General features: G+C 45.6%; 1 protein-coding gene across 2 annotated transcripts in view; it reads right to left on the reverse strand.

Moving 5' to 3' along the window:
• Window positions 1–20,235, reverse strand: part of EXOC4 (exocyst complex component 4) — a 422,037-nt gene that overhangs the window by 283,696 nt on the left and 118,106 nt on the right. For both annotated transcript variants that reach the window (XM_082075021.1, XM_082075022.1), the window contains exon 9: window positions 18,505–18,593. In XM_082075021.1, coding sequence (XP_081931147.1) covers window positions 18,505–18,593 — 89 coding nt within the window. The remainder of the gene's footprint in view (window positions 1–18,504; window positions 18,594–20,235) is intronic.

Raw genomic sequence — 20,235 nt, forward strand, 5'->3', positions numbered from 1 at the left:
CGGAAGAGAAATTTTCAACTCAAATCTCCAGCTTCTCTTTGGTCTTTTATGAGAAGATTTGCAGTGCTCTCAGAATAATTCTAGCTAATCTAAATATGTCACAAATACAACACGACAGCACAACGTAACTAACGTTGTCATGTACAAAATAACCCAAAATTATGTGTTTTTAACTGGCCACGTGCACTTTTCTCTTCCACACAAGTCTGAGATGCAACCAAGTCCCCTCAGCATCCTGACAGCAACTTCTTGTGGGGATTTTTTTTTTGCTTTTAAACGCGTCGGTCAATCCAGAATCTCTGTGAAACACAAAATAAATAGCAGTTCTCCTCCTGTTTGAGGGTTCCAGTATAAATTGGGGAATGACCTATTAGAGAGCAGTGTAGGAGAAAGGGACCTGGGGGTCCTGGGGACAGCAGGGTGACCATGAGCCAGCACTGGGCCCTTGTGGCCAGGAAGCCAATGGGACCTGGGGTGGGTTAGAAGGGGGTGGTCAGTAGGTCAGAGAGGTTCTCCTGCCCCTCTGCTCTGCCCTGGGGAGACCACACCTGGAATATTGTGTCCAGTTGTGGCCCCTCAGTTCCAGCAGGACAGGGAACTGCTGGAGAGAGTCCAGCGCAGGGCAACAAAGATGCTGAAGGGAGTGGAGCATCTCCCGTGTGAGGAAAGGCTGAGGGAGCTGGGGCTCTGGAGCTGGACAAGAGGAGACTGAGGGGGGACCTCATTCATGGTTACAGATATGTAAAGGGTGAGTGTCAGGAGGATGGAGCCAGGCTCTTCTGGTGGCAAACAATGATAGGACAAGGGGTAATGGGATCAAGCTGGAACACAGGAGGTTCCACTTAAATTTGAGAAAAAACTTCTTCTCAGTAAGGGTGGCAGAGCCTGGCCCAGGCTGCCCAGGGGGGTTGTGGAGTCTCCTTCTCTGCAGACATTCCAACCCGCCTGGACATGTTCCTGTGCGACCTCACCTGGGTGTTCCTGCTCCATGGGGGGATTGGACTGGATGATCTTTTGAGGTCCCTTCCAATCCCAAACATACTGTGATACTGTTAAAAAATATAGAGCATTTAACTATAGCACAAAGATAAGCCCTAAAGCAATGATATCAAGTTTTTATAAATAAAATCAGTTCCTAAAACAAGAAGGGGAAAACGCTATAAATATTTTCACTCGTCTTTTTATCTTTTAATACATTATTCTACATTCCAAATTGGCTCTAGGAGAATATACCGGTGGTAAGATGTTATACAATTAACGTGTAATAGTGGAGATAAGGGCTCGGTCCGGTGTGGTTAATGCAATAATGTCAAACTGGTCTATTGAAACATCTGTATTGGTAAGAGTAATGCAGGTGGGTATTCAGACACCGCTCAGCTCCTTATCGCACCTCTAAATAAACATTTGACTTCCTTCAGTTATCAGGTGAGCTGACAAAGTACAGAAATGCCTTTTGTTGAGGATTTCACCGTCTCCAGATACATAAAATACCCAACACAGCACCAAACTCATCAATTAGGGATAACAGATGTGTATTAACGCCACCAAAGTTGTCAGGTATTTATGTAGGAATGTATCTTGCAATATATCATCTCCTCCTATATACACAGCTATTACCACTACAAGAGTCCTAAGCAATTCTCTTCCAGGGGACTAATTAGAAAGCAAAAGGTTGCAAGAAATACATTGGTATGTATAAGGTTGAATTTAGAAATAGCTGATGGTTGGTTTAAGTCAGAGATACAGCCCGTTATTCCGCCAACAGAAGGTTGTTCCCCATACGATGTGCGATAGTTGTACATTACAGGCTAATGTAGGTGTCAGAGGATTTTCCTCCCTCTTCTCCTCCATACCGATACATCTCACAATTAAGAAATGTCTCTTTCGCACGTAAACTCCGATCCTCCAAAAAGGTGCTTTAATGTGAAGAACAGAGCCATCAAAACCACGCTTCAGGCATTATTTCGTATTCAACACAGACTCCTGATCAGGTTTCGTGAGACACGCTCCATTATAAGCACAATTTCACCACATCTAAAGCCTTTTCGGAGGATGTTTCGGAAAGAGGCATTTCCCACAAACCCCGTGTCCAGTTTCATAATGTCAACAGGCCCGTGTGCCCAACGAGGGGACACCGGAATGACCCAAGGGCACAACGCAGGGATATTTAGATGACAGGACCGAGCGTTGCTTTTCCTAATTTCAATTCGTATTTTAACAGTGAGGATTTGACAAACGTTTGTTTTACTCCAACACGTCTCTCTTGTAGGATCTGAAAGATCACTTGGAACACCCTGGTCTGCTTGGGGTGATCATTTGAGGTCCCTTCCAATCCCTAACATTCTATGATTTCCAGATGAAATGGGTTTTGATTGCTTTTGATTGTAGTAACGTCCTTCTGGGTATGCACATCACAAACACTATTTAAAATTACGCCTCCTGAATTCTTCTTCAAGACTTGAGATTTCACCTGCTTACGGTGCAAAGAACTTTTAGCCAACTAAAAGGAAATTCTCACATTTGCACAGTGGTTAAAAAGGCACAAACCTTTATTTTCCAGGGCTGGCAAGTGACCCCAATAATCATGATATTGTATAATCACACATTGGGTACGTGCTTCATCCTTATTTAAGCTGGGGTCAGGCCAAACTGGCATCTCACCTTGCCGAGGGAAAAGCATTGAGTGCGTTATAAACCAATTATTACTGGAATTAGAGCTTTTCCATATAATATCAACATATCCAAAATACATAGTTAGAGGCTGGGGAAGAAGCCATTTGAAATCACTTATATATTCATTAAGCAGACAAAGAAAGTGCCATTCGTTCCATTTGTTCCCACGTTTCTGGATCCATTGAGGTGCAGTGAATACAGTTTGTATGTAAGGGATCTCATCCAATAACAACTGATGACAATTAAATCAAACACAACCACATGATCGGCGTAATTAAAATTCCCAAAGAGGAGCACAGATGCACTACAAGCCCCCAATCACTTTGAATATTTTTGATAGTATGTAAAATCCAGCTACTGAGCAGCAAGCCTTGGCTATTATACTATTAAGTAATTACAATTAAATATGAAAACACTAACGAGATGTTCAGTGTGTATTTGTGGTAGCCAATATTTAGAGGAGAAAGAATCAGCCTGGCTTTCTCCAGCAAACTTGGTGCAGCTGCAGAAGTTTTATATGGAGAAAACACACAGAAAAATCTGGTTTTAATAACTTTACCTTTGTGGTGACTACACGGCTAAAGAGACCGGCAATGGAAGTGGGAAAATTGCAGATATCTATACATAGAACATGAATTTATATTCGGACCCCAGTGTGCAGATGCACATGAGGAACTGAAAATGCCATTTTGAACATGAGGCCTGGTTACCTTCCCTGCCCCATTTCTCTAGGAAATTAGATATAAATGTGGCGTATTAGTGTATAAAGTATATAGGGATAAAGAGTGACCAATCTTTGCTGGGTGTAGAATCAAATGATGAATTATTGGGAAGAAATCGTCATGCGCTCCTCTCCCAAAATGAGGCAAATGATCTGGTCCCAGTCACCACTGGAGAAGCAAAACCTGAGGATCCTGTGACAGCATCAGGCATTTGCTGAAACTGTGAGGCCACTGATGAAAAGGGAAAAGGTGGTAAGCAAAAAGGGGTCTCAATTTTAGGAGAAGGTTGGGTAAAAACGGGACAAAGTATCCACAGAAGAAAAGGCACCTCAGGAGAACAGTCCTGGGACTCCTGAAAAGTCCAAACGCTCCAGGGAACTGAGGCAAAGAAGTGTCATTTTGCATAAAAGGTTATTCTTTAAAGACAGTTAACATGGAAAAAAGAGACTTTAAACCCTCCAGAAGTACCTTTCTTCCTGCATCAACCACCCCATATCCTTACAGAAGCGGCTTGGATCACCCAAGTATCTACAGCTCACAGAATCACAGAACGGTTGGGGTTGGAAGGGACCTCTGGAGATCATCCAGTGATCCCCAACTCCAGTGGAAGGACGGACAGACAGACAGACAAAGCTACCGGCAAGTTCATTGGTTCAGAATAACCTCTGAGGTCTGGGACCCCACAGTCCAGCCTCCACCTGCATAGAGACAAATGGCCCTGCCCAGGACATGTCCCACAGAAAGACCACAAGGGTCACCCCATGGAGCCTGTGCTCATCACACTTTTATTATCTGCCCAGAGAGATATTTGGGTACAGTCTGAGGGGAACATAAACTTTTCTCAGTGCTAGGATGTCCATTGAATCATTTTACCATGAAATCATCCAGGTTCAGGTCACTACTTTTGTATCCAATGTGCACACCACGTCTACACCTTCTACAGCTTCTTCACCAGATGGACCTTTCTGTACTCCAGAAATGCCACCAGCTCTTGTCTCTGGTCATTTAAAAGAACATGGGGACAAGAGGGAGCCCTCAGCACAGGACACACATGGACCTGCTGGAGAGGGGCCAGAGGAGCCACAGGAATGATGCGAGGCTGGAACAGCTCTGCTGGGGACAGGTGAGAGAGCTGGGGTGTTCAGCTGGAGAACAGAAGCTCCGGGGAGACCTTAGTGCGGCCTTTCTGGACTTAAAAGGGGCCCATAAGAAAGAAGGGGGACAGACCTTTGAGCAGGACCTGTTACAATAGGACAATGTGTGATGGTTTTAAACTAAAGGAGGAAGATTCAGGCCAGACATGAGGAAGAAATTGTTGGTCCTGAGGGTGGTGAGAGCCTGGCCCAGGTTGGGCAGAGAGGTGGTGGATGAACCATCCCTGGAGACATCCCAGGCCAGGCTGGACGGGGCTCTGAGCAACCTGAGCTGCTGAAGATGTCCCTGCTCATGGCAGGGGGGGCACTGGGGAAGCTTTGAAGGTCCCTTCCAGCCCAAACTATTCTATGATCTGTCCACTCCAATCCAAAAGCAACATGAAGTTCCTTTACATTTGGTGCACTGGCAGGTCCTTATGGGTCATACTGGCCTTGATCTGGTGAGCTGCTATGAAAAGAAGAAGACCAAACAAGAAATGAAATGAGGTGGGTACAAGAAGTCAGATTCCGAGTCAATCACCAGCAGAACAGGGACATTTCTACACAAGTTCTTGGTGCCATGTCTGTGCACTGGAACGTGTACAAGCAGCAGTCGACTTCCCATCCCAAACTCCTGAATGGACAATTCAACTCAAGCTCCAAAAGCAACAAAAGGTCAGGAGATTAGAGGTTTAGCAACCCATGGACAGGAAGCTTCAAAGCTCTGGTGCTTCTCATGGGCGTTGCTTTTCTCCATCTCCAGCCTCCAGAAATATCCCTTCCCCTACCCTTCTACACACACTATTTCTAGATGCAAAACTCTAAATCATATGACTTTATTGATTCAAGTTACATCTTCACAGAAAGGAATCACCTTCTCAACGTACATTTATCTCTCTAGAAAACTCAGGGTACAATGGATGTACAAAAGCCATTGCCTTTTTTTTTGGAATAACTTCTGAAATATCATATACAAACATATACACAGGATAGCGACACCACATCTTCAATTCACGTCGCACAAAATGAACAGCAGCTACCGTAAAACCAAACGTGTAATATTTTGATCCTTTAATTCGGTAAAAATGACTTTCTTCCCAACAGTTCTTCCTTATGAGGAAAAACCCAAGACATCCACAGATCCTCCAACTGTTATTCCCACTCTAAGCCACAAAAGCCTTTCAAGCAGCTGGCGTGTTTTATGCTGCGTGGCAGTTTCGTTAGCTTGGAATTGGATGATTTATTACCACCCGACCTAAGCCACTGATGAGATTATGCTGCCAATTTGTGGCTCCTTTGAGAAGAAAGGTCTCCTCAAACCTGGGCTTGGGATGGAACGTGGTGAATCTCAATTAAAGGGTGACCTTTACAAGACAAGGGAAATGTTAATTCGTGCTCACCTAAATGGCTTTAACCCTACTTGAAAGCCGGGCTTGCTAAAGCTGCCCACTACTCTGTCACTGTAAACTTGCATTGCGACATTATTAAGATAAAAAACTCTTCAGTGTAAAAAATATATATACATATCCATCTATCTAAGCCAAAGGAGAAAATCCAAATGCTAATATAGCTGTCCCTGGCGCATTTTTTATGCTACTTGAAAAACAATGGATTCGCATTTTTAAGGGATGTCAACTATAGATTAGAGGCTTTAGGATGACAGGGCCAGAGATTAAACACGTCTTTACCTATGGAACAGGTACGAGACAAGAGCTCCTGCCTCCACACTCACCCTTAAGCTATAGGTTGTAATTTGCTGTATTCTGTGATATTTTGCTGCTTTCTGGAGGCGGCTCAGCTTGAAGGGTATAAAACTTGCAGAAGGCAGTTCAGTCCCCATTCAAAATTCTGTTTGACTTCTTTCTTTTAATTGGGATTAGCTGCTCTGTCAAGCAGGAGGAATAAAAGCCACGTTTCGGCAATGTATTGATGGTCTTTCTAATGAAGCTGGTGAAAACAAAGAAATTACAGACAAGGAAACAAGAATTTGATCTACATTAAAGAAATTATCTGGGCAAACTTCAATATGAGAAGTAAGAACTTGCTGGAAAATCTAAATGTAAGCAAGACCTCAACATAAAACATAAGCAACTAAGAGCATCTTCAGACTCTGGACTGTTTAACAGGATGGATTTTAAAATAATAGAAAAAATATATACAATGTCACCACAGCAGTTTCAAAGTCAGGCAATCATTCTACAACATTCTATACATTGTATATATCTCTTCCAGTAGGTATTGAAGGATATGGATCATAGTTTGAGCTAATCTAAAGATCCCAAAAGAACAGGACTAATTGCTGAATCTTCACCAGGGTGAATTCTAACCCAGCTAATTCTGTTCAGCTAATCTGCATTCCCACTGGATATTTCTATTTCTCATTGTACAGCCTGACTCTCTATGATGTTGTCTGGCACTTGGCAATTGCCAGAGCCAGACTGAAACAACTTTATTCTCATTAACGATAATGGAAGATCGATGTAGGAATCTACGCCTGGGGTACCAAAGGCTCCCTGGAATGTCCTGCTAAGAAAAAACCCAGCTCAGGAGGAACCTAAAATGATTCCTTGAATGAGTCAAATTAAACATATAAAAGCACATAGACTGATTTTCATGGATATCAGGACTCGAAGATCTCACTGAATCACGCTGGGATGGCTCAGTCCCTCCAAATGCTTCGTCCTCCTCAAAAAAACACTCCAGGAATGGATGCAAAACAGGATATTACACTTCACAGGCATCGATATTTCCTACCTATTTTGTTTTAATCTGCGTAACACAAGATAATTCCTCAGCGTGTTCGTAAATTCACCACAAAGCCCTCAAATTCTTTAGTAATCCAAAACTCCAAGCTGAAAAGAAGCTGCAAATAAATACCTTGAAAATCCATGATTAGTTTCTAAATGAGAAACTGTGACATGGTCCCAGAAAACCTGAGTCTCCCTGCCCAGGACAGTTCCAGCACAACACAAACCAGATCTGACCGGAGCCGCTTCCCAGCAATATTAATAAGACTTAATTAATTTGTAAGGGGCATTTTATACCATAAGCAGTGTTTTCAATATCAATAGGGGAGAGAAGATCAGCACCGGTAGGAAAGTCGTGAAGATGGCGAAGATGGACAATGACACAACTCATAGATGAGTCCATCATGTTTGACTGTCAGTCTTTGAGAAGCTCCTCTATTGATACAACACCTTGATAGCCTAGTGTTTGTGGTTTTTATATTAAATAAAAGGACCACACAGCGTCTGATGATAAATTACTAGAGGTCCTCGGGCTCTGAAGCGAGGAGAACAGTGTATGGGTTAAAGAGTAAAGCAAGAAGAGCTTGAAGTTAAGATCAAGGACTTATTTAGAAGCGCTGAACAAGATGAGCTGAAATCAAATATCGGAATATTGTCGTGGTTGAAGGCTGGAGACCATTGCCAAGGGAGCAAAGCACAAGTGAGCAGGGGTCCAACCTGGGAAAAGCAATTCAAGGTGCGAGGTCAGAGCGAGGTGTCCGGACACCGCGGGTGCCACTGGAAAGGATGAATCCACCAGGTAAGGCCCAGCACCAAGAATCACACAGAATCGACTGGGTTGGAAAAGCCCTCAGAGATCATCGAGTCCAACCCTTGGTCCAACTCTAGTCCATTTATTAGATCATGGCACTAAGTGCCATGTCCAATCTCAGTTTCAAAACCTCCAGGGATGGCAAGTCCAGCACCTCCCTGGGCAGCCATTCCAATCCTGACCACTCTCTCTGCACAGAATTGCTTTCTAAAATCCAGCCTAAATTTCCCCTGGCAGAGTTGAAGCCCATGCCCCCTTGTCCTATTGTTGATGCCTGGGAGAAGAGCCCAATCCCCACCTGGCTAGAACTGCCCTTCAGGTAGTTCTAGAGAGTGCTGAGCTCAGCTCTAAGCCTCCTCTTCTCCAGACTAAACAAGCCCAGCTCCCTCAGCCTCTCCCCATAGGGCTTGTGTTCAAGTCTCTTCCCCAGTCTTGTTGCTCTTCTCTGGACCCGCTCCAGCACTTCAATCTCTTTCCCGAGCTGAGGGGCCCAGAACTGAACACAATACTCCAGGTGTGGCCTCCCCAATGCAGAGCACAGGGGAAGGGTCACTGCCCTTGTCCTGCTGACCACACTGGGTGCAAACAACAGTATTGGCTTCCAGGAATAATTCTGCTCGAAACGAAGGAGTCATAAAACGAATTGTACGGCTGTTTTAAGGAGATGGATGACGGCTGATTTTCCAGAGATGCTCACTGGCGCTCTCCGAACGCGCAGCAATCGGCAAATATCCATCGACTATCAAAAACGGCTCATGATGGCTGAGCCTGGAGTCCCCGACACGAGATGAGATTTCACAGCCCAAGCCTGACTTTCAACACCCTGAAAAGTGAGAAGAAATAAGTGGGAGATACAAACCCCCCCAAACCTGAAGTGTTGGCTAAAAGTGACGTTTCCTCCACTGCTTTTTCACAGATCCCGACGTCTGGCCGAGGTCGCCCTCTAATAAATCGCAATATAAGTCCTAAGACACCAGCAATGACACACTCGCTTAAAGGAACGAGACAAAACGATGCGGCTATTAAAACCATCACGTTGCTTCAGTGCTGTGGATACAAATATACCGAATATTCCAAAACTGCATCTCAAAACACATCAATGGGAAAAGCCGGACTAAGCCCGGGAAAGCAATGAAAACCTGTTGCTGTAAATGAAATGCAAAATGCAAAGCGTGTTCTCCCCATCGCCACAACACCAAAAGCTCTTTGCACAGCAAAGGGGGAACTAACAAAGCAAAAGGTCCCTCCTGCTCCCATTTTTAGGTATCTCCCTCCTATTTTTGCCTCCCTCTGAACCCACCGTGGCTTTAATAACAATCTCAGAGACACAAAAAAAGAATCAAGAAACAAATTATTTTCTTGCACATAATCCCCTTTTTGCTGCCAAGTGCCTGACCCCAGTTTGATAATCTCATTTCCTGAGAATCAAAACGCTGGAAATTTAAGCTTCCTAGAGTGTTAATTGCGGCCCTGCTCCGTTGCTAATCAAAAAATTGGATGTTTTGCATGAAAATGCTGCTCTAATTAATTCTCAGTCATAAAGCGCCCGGGTTTTAATAACCCCTTCTTGATTGGATAGCCTTTGAAGAGACGGCGCGGCTAATCCGCTAAAGCAGAAAAAAACCCGCACGCAGAGGAAATAATAAGTGGGTTTACAAGGGCTGAACGAGCCGATCGCGTTAATACTGTCAAAGCACAAAAAAGCCACCTTCCCCCCCCTCTGCCAGCTCAAAGGGAACTGTGATCCCGAGCATCCCGGGGAGACAAAAGCGGGAGGTTCGGGACATCAAACCCATTCCCCCGCCTCATTTTTTGCTGATTTTTCACCTGGTTATTCCCCAACTAAAAAGGGGTTTTTAAGCGGGGCCGCTTGTCACGACGTCTCCTTTAAAGCGGACGAGGATTCTATTGCGTCTCCCACTCCTCTGACTGACAACGTATTATCATACACATCTCTGAAAGGTGCTGAACCGCATTTTCATTATCCGAAACGTCAAGATCGGTTCTCGTCAGCGGCGAACGCAGCTGGTTCCCCCCGGCAGCCCCTCGGTGAATCCAAATGGAACACGGCACCTACAAATAACCACGTTTCCCTGGCCCTGCCCTTACACGGTGCCCTTGTCATATCAGATCACATTTGCCTCCGCTGCTATTGCTTGGTGTCAAAATCTTAATTAGCAGACTTTCTCTTTGATTTCCATTAATTACTTCAAACCTTATGGTAAGAAATTTTCAGGCTTGGACCAAGGGTAGATAACAGCGTATGGGAACGTAACACAAATCCACTCCCCAAACTTCAATTTGTATCGCAGGGATTTTTTTCCATTTATCACCTGGACAAGAAAAACTCCCCCAAAGGTTTTACTTATAAGAAATAAGGTTAAAAAAAATTCCAGTCTCATTACAACAGACCTTTGTTTCACAGCCCTATTTGCTAGAGCTGGACACAATAAGCCTTTAGTTTTGAGTCCAGACTCACTGAGACCAAGTTTGATCCTCTAAACTTGCAGAAACCAGGTAATTCTGAGCAGCAGTCACACCTGAACCATTCAGCTCAGGTCCAAACTCCAAGTGAGATCCCTTGCAAACCTGGAGACAAACACGCGGACAATATTAAGTGACATTCTATTAAGAAAAGTAACATTGCACACAATATGTAGCAAAAAAAGAAATATTATACATTATATAAATAGTTGAACTACTGGCCAACTTTGAGTGTTGCATATTTAGAATCTACAAAAGACTTGCATGAAATTTTCAGTTTGGAGTTTAAAACTGACATTTATAGAATGCTCTGCTACTCGCACCTAAAGAACAAAGCCACGCAAGAGTCCTGGGTATTGAAAATCATAGAACCCCAGAATGTCAGGGGTTGGAAGGGACCTGGAAAGCTCATCCAGTGCAATCCCCCCCCGGAGCAGGAACACCCAGATGAGGTTACACAGGAAGGTGTCCAGGCGGGTTGGAATGTCTGCAGAGAAGGAGACTCCACAACCCCCCTGGGCAGCCTGGGCCAGGCTCTGCCACCCTCACTGAGAAGAAGTTTCTTCTCATGTTTAAGTGGAACCTCCTGTGTTCCAGTTTGCACCCATTACCCCTCATCCTATCACTGGCTGTCACCGAGAAGAGCCTGGCTCCATCCTCCTGACACTCACCCTTTCCATCTTGATCCCCATGAATGAGTCCCCCCTCAGTCTCCTCTTGTCCAGCTCCAGAGCCCCAGCTCCCTCAGCCTTTCCTCACACGGGAGATGCTCCACTCCCTCCAGCATCTTTGTTGCCCTGCGCTGGACTCTCTCCAGCAGTTCCCTGTCCTGCTGGAACTGAGGGGCCACAACTGGACACAATATTCCAGGTGTGGTCTCCCCAGGGCAGAGCAGAGGGGCAGGAGAACCTCTCTGACCTACTGACCACCCCCTTCTAACCCACCCCAGGTACCATTGGCTTCCTGGCCACAAGGGCCCAGTGCTGGCTCATGGTCACCCTGCTGTCCCCAGGACCCCCAGGTCCCTTTCACATCTGATGAATTAAAATTTCAATGCAAAGTGAGCTTATCCACATTTTTTCAAAAGCAAAGGGAAGTGTACTGCACCACAGGGCTGCTCTGCACTGGAACTGCTTCTGTAACTACATTAAGAAATAAAGAACTTCTGCTGTTCCAGTTCAGCACACAAAACGCATCCAGTGGTCGGGGGAACGCTGCTCTGGGACATGAATTTCATTCTTAGTTCTATTAAGGACTTTCTCTGTGAAGCCACTTGACTTTCTTCTGCTTTCCTTGTCCAACCTTACCTGTCAGTGACAATTTGAGCACAAACTCACCTGCGAGATACCCAAGTAACAGGATCAGAGAGGACACAATTCCTCAAAACAAAAAGGTACAAAGACAACACATGAATATTTTCAACCCTCTTCCAGAGCAGAAAAGCCCAGTAGGCAGGAATTTCTCAAGGGCGCCTCATTCAACACACGCCTGCGTCAAACGGGTCCAAACCACTATGTATATATAGTAACACCATAAGGTATTCAGACCCAAACCAGTGCGATCTAACAAAAGAATGAAAGGTGGATCTTCCAATCCAAATAAAATCCTACCCCCCAAAGACACTGAGAAGTTTAATCAATGCTGAAGTGCACTGAGCTTCCAGGGTGAAAAAAATAACAAATCCAAATTATACAAGATGCTGAGTCCATTATCATCCATGGGAACAACAGCTGATCGGGAACACTCCACATTTCATTCTTAAAAACAGCCCAAATGTATAACACGAGAAAATCTGAACTTGCTCTGAACTGGCGGGGCCTGGACGCGCACAGATAACGGAGAAGCCTGATGTTATTTTCCATCCTGACCGGCACCCTCAAGGCTCTTCAGATTTTTCACAGCGTATTAAAAAAAAAACACCCTTTCCCATTTCTGATAAACTGAACTGAGGCCGCAGTTACCATGAGCACAATATACAGCTACATGAATTCCCCGTGGCCACAGGACTCGGCAACAGCAGCCGATGGATTCTGAAGGAGTAACCAACATCACCTTTGACAATGAGCAGCCAAGAGCGAGCAGCTCCTGGCGAGACATCTCGCGCCCCCTGAGCTCTCCTACCTCAGGCCTTCCAAATCCCAGCACACCAGGCCATCCATGCGTTAGGAAGATCACCCGTTCAGATTATGCACCTTCTGAAATAAGGATTATCATCCCCTGAGCTTTCCATTTGCAGTTACGGCTCCTTTTGCTTCTGTTGTGGCTAGCATTGATTTTTATTAATTGACTGGCATGTCCAGAATGCAGCTCCTGCCACTGCCTCTGCCCCAGAAAACATCGATATGTCAACCTCCTGGAAGAGAGACCTCGAGATGCTTGTGCGAGGAAACTGCGCTGGTAAAGCTCATGTAAAAACTCAACCTTTCAGGTGCAGCAGCCCTGAGGAGAAGGACTCAGGGTGGTGGTTGGTGAGAAGCTCAACAAGACCTGGCAATGGGAGCAGCAATGGGCTGCATCAAAAGCAGCGTGGGGAGCAGGTCAGGGAGGGGATCCTGCCCCACTCTGGGGAGACCCCCCTGCAGTGCTGGTCCAGCTCTGGGTCCTCAGCACAGGACACACATGGACCTGCTGGAGAGGGGCCAGAGGAGCCCCAGGAACGATCCGAGGCTGGAACAGCTCTGCTGGGAGGACAGGCTGAGAGAGTTGGGGTGTTCAGCTGGAGCAGAGAAGCTCCGGGGAGACCTTAGTGCAGCCTTCCATACTTAAAAGGGCCTGAGAATAAAGATGGGGACAGACCTTTGAGCAGGACCTGCTGTGACAGGACAAGGGAAGATGGTTTTAAACTAAAGGAGGGAGATTCAGGCTGGACGCAAAGAAGAAATTGTTGGCCCTGAGGGTGGTGAGAGTCTGGCCCAGGTTGGCCAGAGAGGTGGTGGCTGAACCATCCCTGGAGACATCCCAGGCCAGGCTGGACGGGGCTCTGAGCAACCTGAGCTGGTGAAGATGTCCCTGCTCATGGCAGGGGGGTACTGGGTGACCTTTAAAGGTCCCTTCAACCCAAACTGTCTTATGACACACAATACATATGATGCACATATCATGCTAAGCACAACAAAATTAAAACTTGAGTTAGAGCTTTTCAAGAGCATCACCAGCACACAAATTCAGAAATCTAAACACGCATAGATACTATCCAGAACAGCAGTGGTCTTTCTTTTAATTTTTGCTTGAAATCACATCTTACAGATGCCAATTACATTGAATTTAATGAAAAAACCCTCAAGTTCCCTGCAGATTTCTCTCCTGCCTCAGTGTGCAGCCCCAGTGACACCTCCCTACCACCAAGAGCAAGAAACCTTATTTTCCTTTTATTCCCAAGAAATCATTGGGAGCTGAAGGCAGCAGTGGAATGAAATAAGGTGCACTCACGGGATTTATTCCACCAGCCAGTGACAAGCGGCCACCTCTGCAGTGAAATACAGTGACATTTTAGGCTGGTTTCCGATGAAAATAAGAGTTATCTGATCTTCTGTCTGTCCCATCCTCACGCCAATTGAACTTGTGAGCCAATTTCTGCCAAAAGTGGCAGAGGCATAGATCTCAAAAGCAGTAAATTCTTCGAGGTTTTGTAAAAACGGGATGAACACGTTGCCCCCATGGAAGGAAAAGCTGCAGTGAGGCTGTGTCAGCTCTCCAGGCTGTTGGACCTACCAGCCAGGGATAAACCTGCAGATTTGATTCCACAGCGCTGGGCTGCTTGTTCGGGACGTTCTTTGCTTGATCCAGCTGTGGGACATGCAGTTTTTCGCTAAATCCATGATTTGGGGACATGTGCAGGCACAGAAGGAAGGAACAAGGGGGATGAAGCAGCTTTAAAGACATGGTGAGAGGTGTGGATCATGAAGGAAGAAAAGGAAACATCTGAGATGAACAAGGCTTCAATCATTTAGCTGCTCATGGATGAACTTCTTTATTTTTAAAATATTCCCCTATTATTTAAGACTTTCTATAAAAAGAATATATTCAACAAATGACAGGAAAGCTCCAAGAAGAAGAAATCACCTCTGCCATTGTACTTCTGACAATATCCTGGGGCATCATGTCGGTGTTAATCTAGGAGATATTTGAGTTATCTACTCGTCTTTTTTTCCTCCACCCTCTTTTTAATTACAACTGGTAAGCAACTTGTGCGTTCAACTTCAAGGGAAAAAAATACATGGCCTAAGTCTTCCTTCTCTGATTTAGTGGAATAACACAGAAGAATCACAGAATCCCAGAATGCCAGGAGTTGGAAGGGACCTGGAAAGCTCATCCAGTGCAATCCCCCCATGGAGCAGGAACACCCAGATGAGGTTACACAGGAAGGTGTCCAGGCGGGTTGGAATGTCTGCAGAGAAGGAGACTCCACAACCCCCCTGGGCAGCCTGGGCCAGGCTCTGCCACCCTCACCATGAAAAAGTTTCTTCTCAAATTTAAGTGGAACCTCTTGTGTTCCAGTTTGAACCCATTACCCCTTGTCCTATCACTGGTTTGCCACCGAGAAGAGCCTGGCTCCATCCTCCTGACACTCACCCTTTAGATATCTGTAAACATGAATGAGTCCCCCCTCAGTGTCCTCTTGTCCAGCTCCAGAGCCCCAGCTCCCTCAGCCTTTCCTCACACGGGAGATGCTCCACTCCCTTCAGCATCTTTGTTGCCCTGCGCTGGACTCTCTCCAGCAGTTCCCTGTCCTGCTGGAACTGAGGGGCCACAACTGGACACAATATTCCAGGTGTGGTCTCCCCAGGGCAGAGCAGAGGGGCAGGAGAACCTCTCTGACCTACTGACCACCCCCTTCTAACCCACCCCAGGTACCATTGGCTTCCTGGCCACAAGGGCCCAGTGCTGGCTCATGGTCACCCTGCTGTCCCCAGGACCCCCAGGTCCCTTTCCCCTACGCTGCTCCCTAATAGGTCATTCCCCAACTTATACTGGAACCTGGAATCCTTCCATCTCTAAATGACTTACAGCAGGTCCCCTCTCCCACTGAGGGATAATGTGTGCACTCAGTCCAAATGAAAGAGGTTAATGACAAAGCATTTCTGTGATCTTCAGACATTAAGGCTATTTAAATTAAATTCTTATTTCAAAAAAGTTGGCATGAACCAAACTTCTATTAGTTTGGGGTTTTTTTAATGCATATGTTTCTTTGAAGATCTTATTCAGGAAAAATATTTCCTAACAAGCCACCTTCCCCCTGCGGCCACTGAAAAATCGTCCCTGTAGATCCAGCTCTCCGGACAAGCAACTGTGGGGCACTCACATAAGAAACAGTGTCACCTGCCTGCATTACAGTAACCTGACTGAACATTAATTTGCATTTCTCTTTAAAAAGGAGGAAAAAAGAAATACATCAAAATGCAGATCTTGCTGTGGTCTGGGATTTGAGAAGATTAATGACGTACCTAAAAGGGAACAGCAGCTTATAATAGCAAGAGAAGATTGGACATTTTTAACACAAAGGTTCAAAGGGAAACTTCTCTTGATGGTTACACTGCAAAGATTCCTCAGCAAAGTCACCCCATCTATTGTCCATATTGACTCCCTACATTGACTTTTTGTCACCTATTGGGTCACATTCAAGCTCTTCCAATTAATTCAGAAAGGGCAATATAATCTTGTCCCCATACACACTAATTCCTGTATTTTGTTCTTTATTTCTTTGTCAGTTCGTAGGTTTTGTTCTCTCCAACCCCTCAGCTGGAATTCTGAGCAGCTTTTCCGCATCCTTCTCTCCTGAAAAACTCACAACCTCCCACTCATGACAAGTGGTGCCTCCAGATTCATCTTGTATCAATATGGAGTCACTCTTACATCTTTCAAAGCAACAACTGGGCAGGTCAGGGTGTGGAGGCAATGGGGAATGACAGAAGGCAACAGGAATCATCCCAAACAGACATGAAATTTTGGAGGCAAGTGGCAGAGGTTCCCTGATGGCCCCATTGCTGCTCTGAACTTAGTGCTCAACAGCGTGAAAATTCTTGGCTTTGAATCCATGTGGTTTTAGTACAGAGCTGTGGAGAAGCCCTTGTGGTCAAGAAGGTCAATGGTCCCTGGGGTGTGTTAGGAAAAGTGTGACCAGCAGGTCAGGGAGGTTGTTCCTCCCCCTCTGCTCTGCCCTGGGGAGGCCACATCTGGAGTTCTGGGTCCAGTTCTGGGCTCCCCAGTTAAAGAAGGACAAGGAATTACTGGAGAGTCCAGCAGTGGGACACAAAGATACTGAGGGGTCTGGAGCATCTTTCTGATGAGGAGACACTGAGAGAGCTGGGGCTGTTCAGCTGGAGAAGAGAAGCTGAGAGGGGATCTCATCAATGGTTATAAATATCTCCAGGGTGGGTGTCAGAGGATGGACCAGACTCTGTTCAGTGGTGCCCAACGACAGGATGAGGGGCAACGGGCACAGACTGAAGCACAGGAGGTTCCATCTGAACATGAGGAGAAACTTCTTTCCTTTGAGGTGCCAGAGCCTGGCCCAGGCTGCCCAGAGAGGCTGTGGAGTCTCCTTCTCTGAGACATTCAAACCCGCCTGGACACCTTCCTGTGTGATCTGCTCTGGTGACCCTGTGTTAGCAGGTGGGTTGCACTGGATGATCTCCAGCGGTCCCTTCAACCCCAACCACTCTGTGATTCTGTGAGAAGTAACTAATTAAATCCTACTGCCCACTGGCATAAGAAAATGATGGTGCCATAAAACAGCGTCCACTTCACAAGATCCTCTTTCAGTTGATCCTGGACACAAGAGCATGTTACAGATTTTGAAGGTGAGAACCTGACTCTCAACAGATAAAGAGCTGTAAGCCAAACACCTTCCAAGTGTGTGTAAGCGGTGATACCACAACTTAGAAGACGGGTATCTCCACTTTATTTTACTCCTGCATACTGTCATATCACAGTGTGGGCAACTGCCAGCTTTGGTACATCATAATTTCAGAGTCTTCCTTCACAGTCCACCCAGAAAGAGCTGAATATTCACCACAGAATGAATCATTATATCCTTAAACATCAATACTAAGATTATCTCTGTAGCGTCACCTAAATGAAGCAATCTGTCCACAAGGACACTGTGTGTGTCTCCAGGCTTCTTTTTAAACTGTTGTGCATTTGACTTGCCACTCAGGACAATTAAGTTATAAATGGAGGGAAGAAACACTAAGTCACCTCAAAATTCTCTTGTTAATTATGTAACACCCTCTATTAAAAGCCAACCAAAAATTATCCTGAGTAAGATTTAAAGGAGAAATTCTACGCTTGCCCAGCACCGTAATATCTGAAGAGTACATATTATTTTCTTATGATTATCCCAGTAAGAAACTAGAATAGATGATACGCGAGAATTTACTCCTTCTATGTATTATTTTCGTGAATAAGAACATTCAGGAAAACAAATGAAATGGTGTCATGCTCAGAGAACACTTGTCTGTGTGTCTGCAGCACTGGCCACAAACAACAGAAACCAGCAAGAACCAAATTCACCATTTTCAAACACTCTGTGACTCTACAAGTGTTGTCCAAAAGAAAGAATTGGTCACTTTAGTCCATACAACAGAACCTTATAACTTCAAATATGAGACGACCGAGCTCAGCTCCCAAAGCAATGCAGTTTAATTATCACATTCAAAAGCAATGCTCGCGGTGAGATTTTTTGCATTTCATCCGTTGTTTTATGAGTATTTTTAAGATCTAGACCTCTAGCTGAAAATGAAGAGGGAATAAAGATAAATCCTGCTGCTTCACAACATAATAAGAATAAATAAACTGAGTTTAACAACTAAAGAGCTTTTCAGCCTCTGTGGCAAAGCAGAGAGGTATTAACACCCTGATGTGTAGCATGGACAGGATATTCAAGCTCCTGCAAAACAGAATGAGCTAAACTAGCACATGATGGATTTTCCCACCTTGAAGTTCTCCACTTCTGCTGTACAGCTCCCTTCTCTGCTCACGCAAATAGGCGCTCATGCTAATGGCATGCGAGGAGGACTCGAACCTGCAACGAGAACCAAAAAGAAATCCAGTCAGTTTGCCATCCATAGCAGTACTAGTCAGTTCCAGATAAAAAGGATCTTGGACGTGGCACTTAGTGCCATGATCTAGTCAGTGGACTGGAGTTGGACCAAGGGTTGGACTTGATGATCTCTGAGGTCTTTTCCAACCCAGTCGATTCTGTGATTCTGTGATTCCCTGAATGTCAGAGCAAAATTATCAAAGTGGACAAAAGCACATTTTTCCTACAAAACTCCATCACTGATGCACCACGTTCTGCATCCCCAATCAACACAGCTCTGCTGTATCAACTGGGAGCACCCAGTAGGAATGGCCCCAAAAAGCAGTAAAACCCAAAGCAAAGCCATAGGTTTGAACCACCTAAATTGCTAACTGTCATATACATAAAAATTAAACACTAACATTCTCCTGGACACCAGGGAGTAATAAGTTATTTATCATGTAGCTCCATCACTGCACAAAATAAATCTGAGCGGTGGAGGCACATTTTCCAGCTCCTGTCACCCCATAAACATGATTTTTGCCATTGACAGTGAAAGACCACAAGCTCTGAGCTGCCACTGGGGAGCATCGGGACAGCTCTGGGCTTGCTGTGCCCTGAGCTGGGTGTCCCTGTGGTCACAAGTGTCCCATGGCCAAGGGTTTCTGGTCCAACCTGCCTGAGCTCAGCGCTGGGGACACCCCACGAGGCCAATGGCCCTTTGAATGCCCGGGATGGACTGGGCAGCTCCGCCACCAGCGCTGGGGACCAGGGGAAGAGAGGAGGTGATGGGGACAAAGCATCTTCAAACGGCCAAAGTGGACACAAGATGTAGAGGGAAAGCATCTCTCACCAACATCAAACTCAAGATGGTGATGATTTGCTGTAACAACCCCTGTCTCCTCCTCAACTCTCCTGCTAAGGAAAACTGGATCAGACTCAGTGCTGGAAACACCAGCATCCCATCAGAGAACAGGGACAAGCAGTGGAGCAGTGTTAAGGTTATTATAATACTATTAATGAGGCTTTACTGCCCCAATTTGGACTGTGAATGTCGGTGTGGCCGGGTGCAAACCCCCCTCTATCCTCCTCCCTCCTTCAGTAGCTGCTGGGTGCCTGTGGCCAGTGTGGGGGATGTTTGGAGGCTTCAAGGGCACCCCACAGGTGGGGGTGCAGAGAAGCTTCTGGAATGCCTACAGTCAGATCTGATCAGCCAATATTAAAACAGGATTCTCGTCGAGACTGCGCCCATTGTCGCGGGTCTCTCGGAGCACGAGCGAGATGCTGCCACCAAGAGCCCCCCCGGGATGGAGACTCCGCTTGCCTCGCCGCCACGGCTGTGAGTAAAACTTCTCGCAGGATTGCGAGTGTATTTATACTTTCCGTGCACATTTGCACGTGTAACTTTCCGTGCTCAATAGGAGCATGTGTAAAATTAATCCTCGCATAATCCCGGGTGTATCTTCCTCCCGTGCTTCCACATAAGCACGTGTAATATTCCGTGCACATTTGGACGTGTAAGTAAATTAACCTTTGCAGGATTGCGGGTGTATTATAAATTTACCCTCGCAGAATGGCGAGTGTACACTTCCTATACTCACTACGAGTACGTGTATCTCTTTAAAATAATCCCGCACCGTGTTCA

Source organism: Streptopelia decaocto (genome assembly GCF_964273445.1).
Source record: "Streptopelia decaocto genome assembly, chromosome: 1".
In the NCBI taxonomy this organism is placed as follows: Eukaryota; Metazoa; Chordata; class Aves; order Columbiformes; family Columbidae; genus Streptopelia; species Streptopelia decaocto.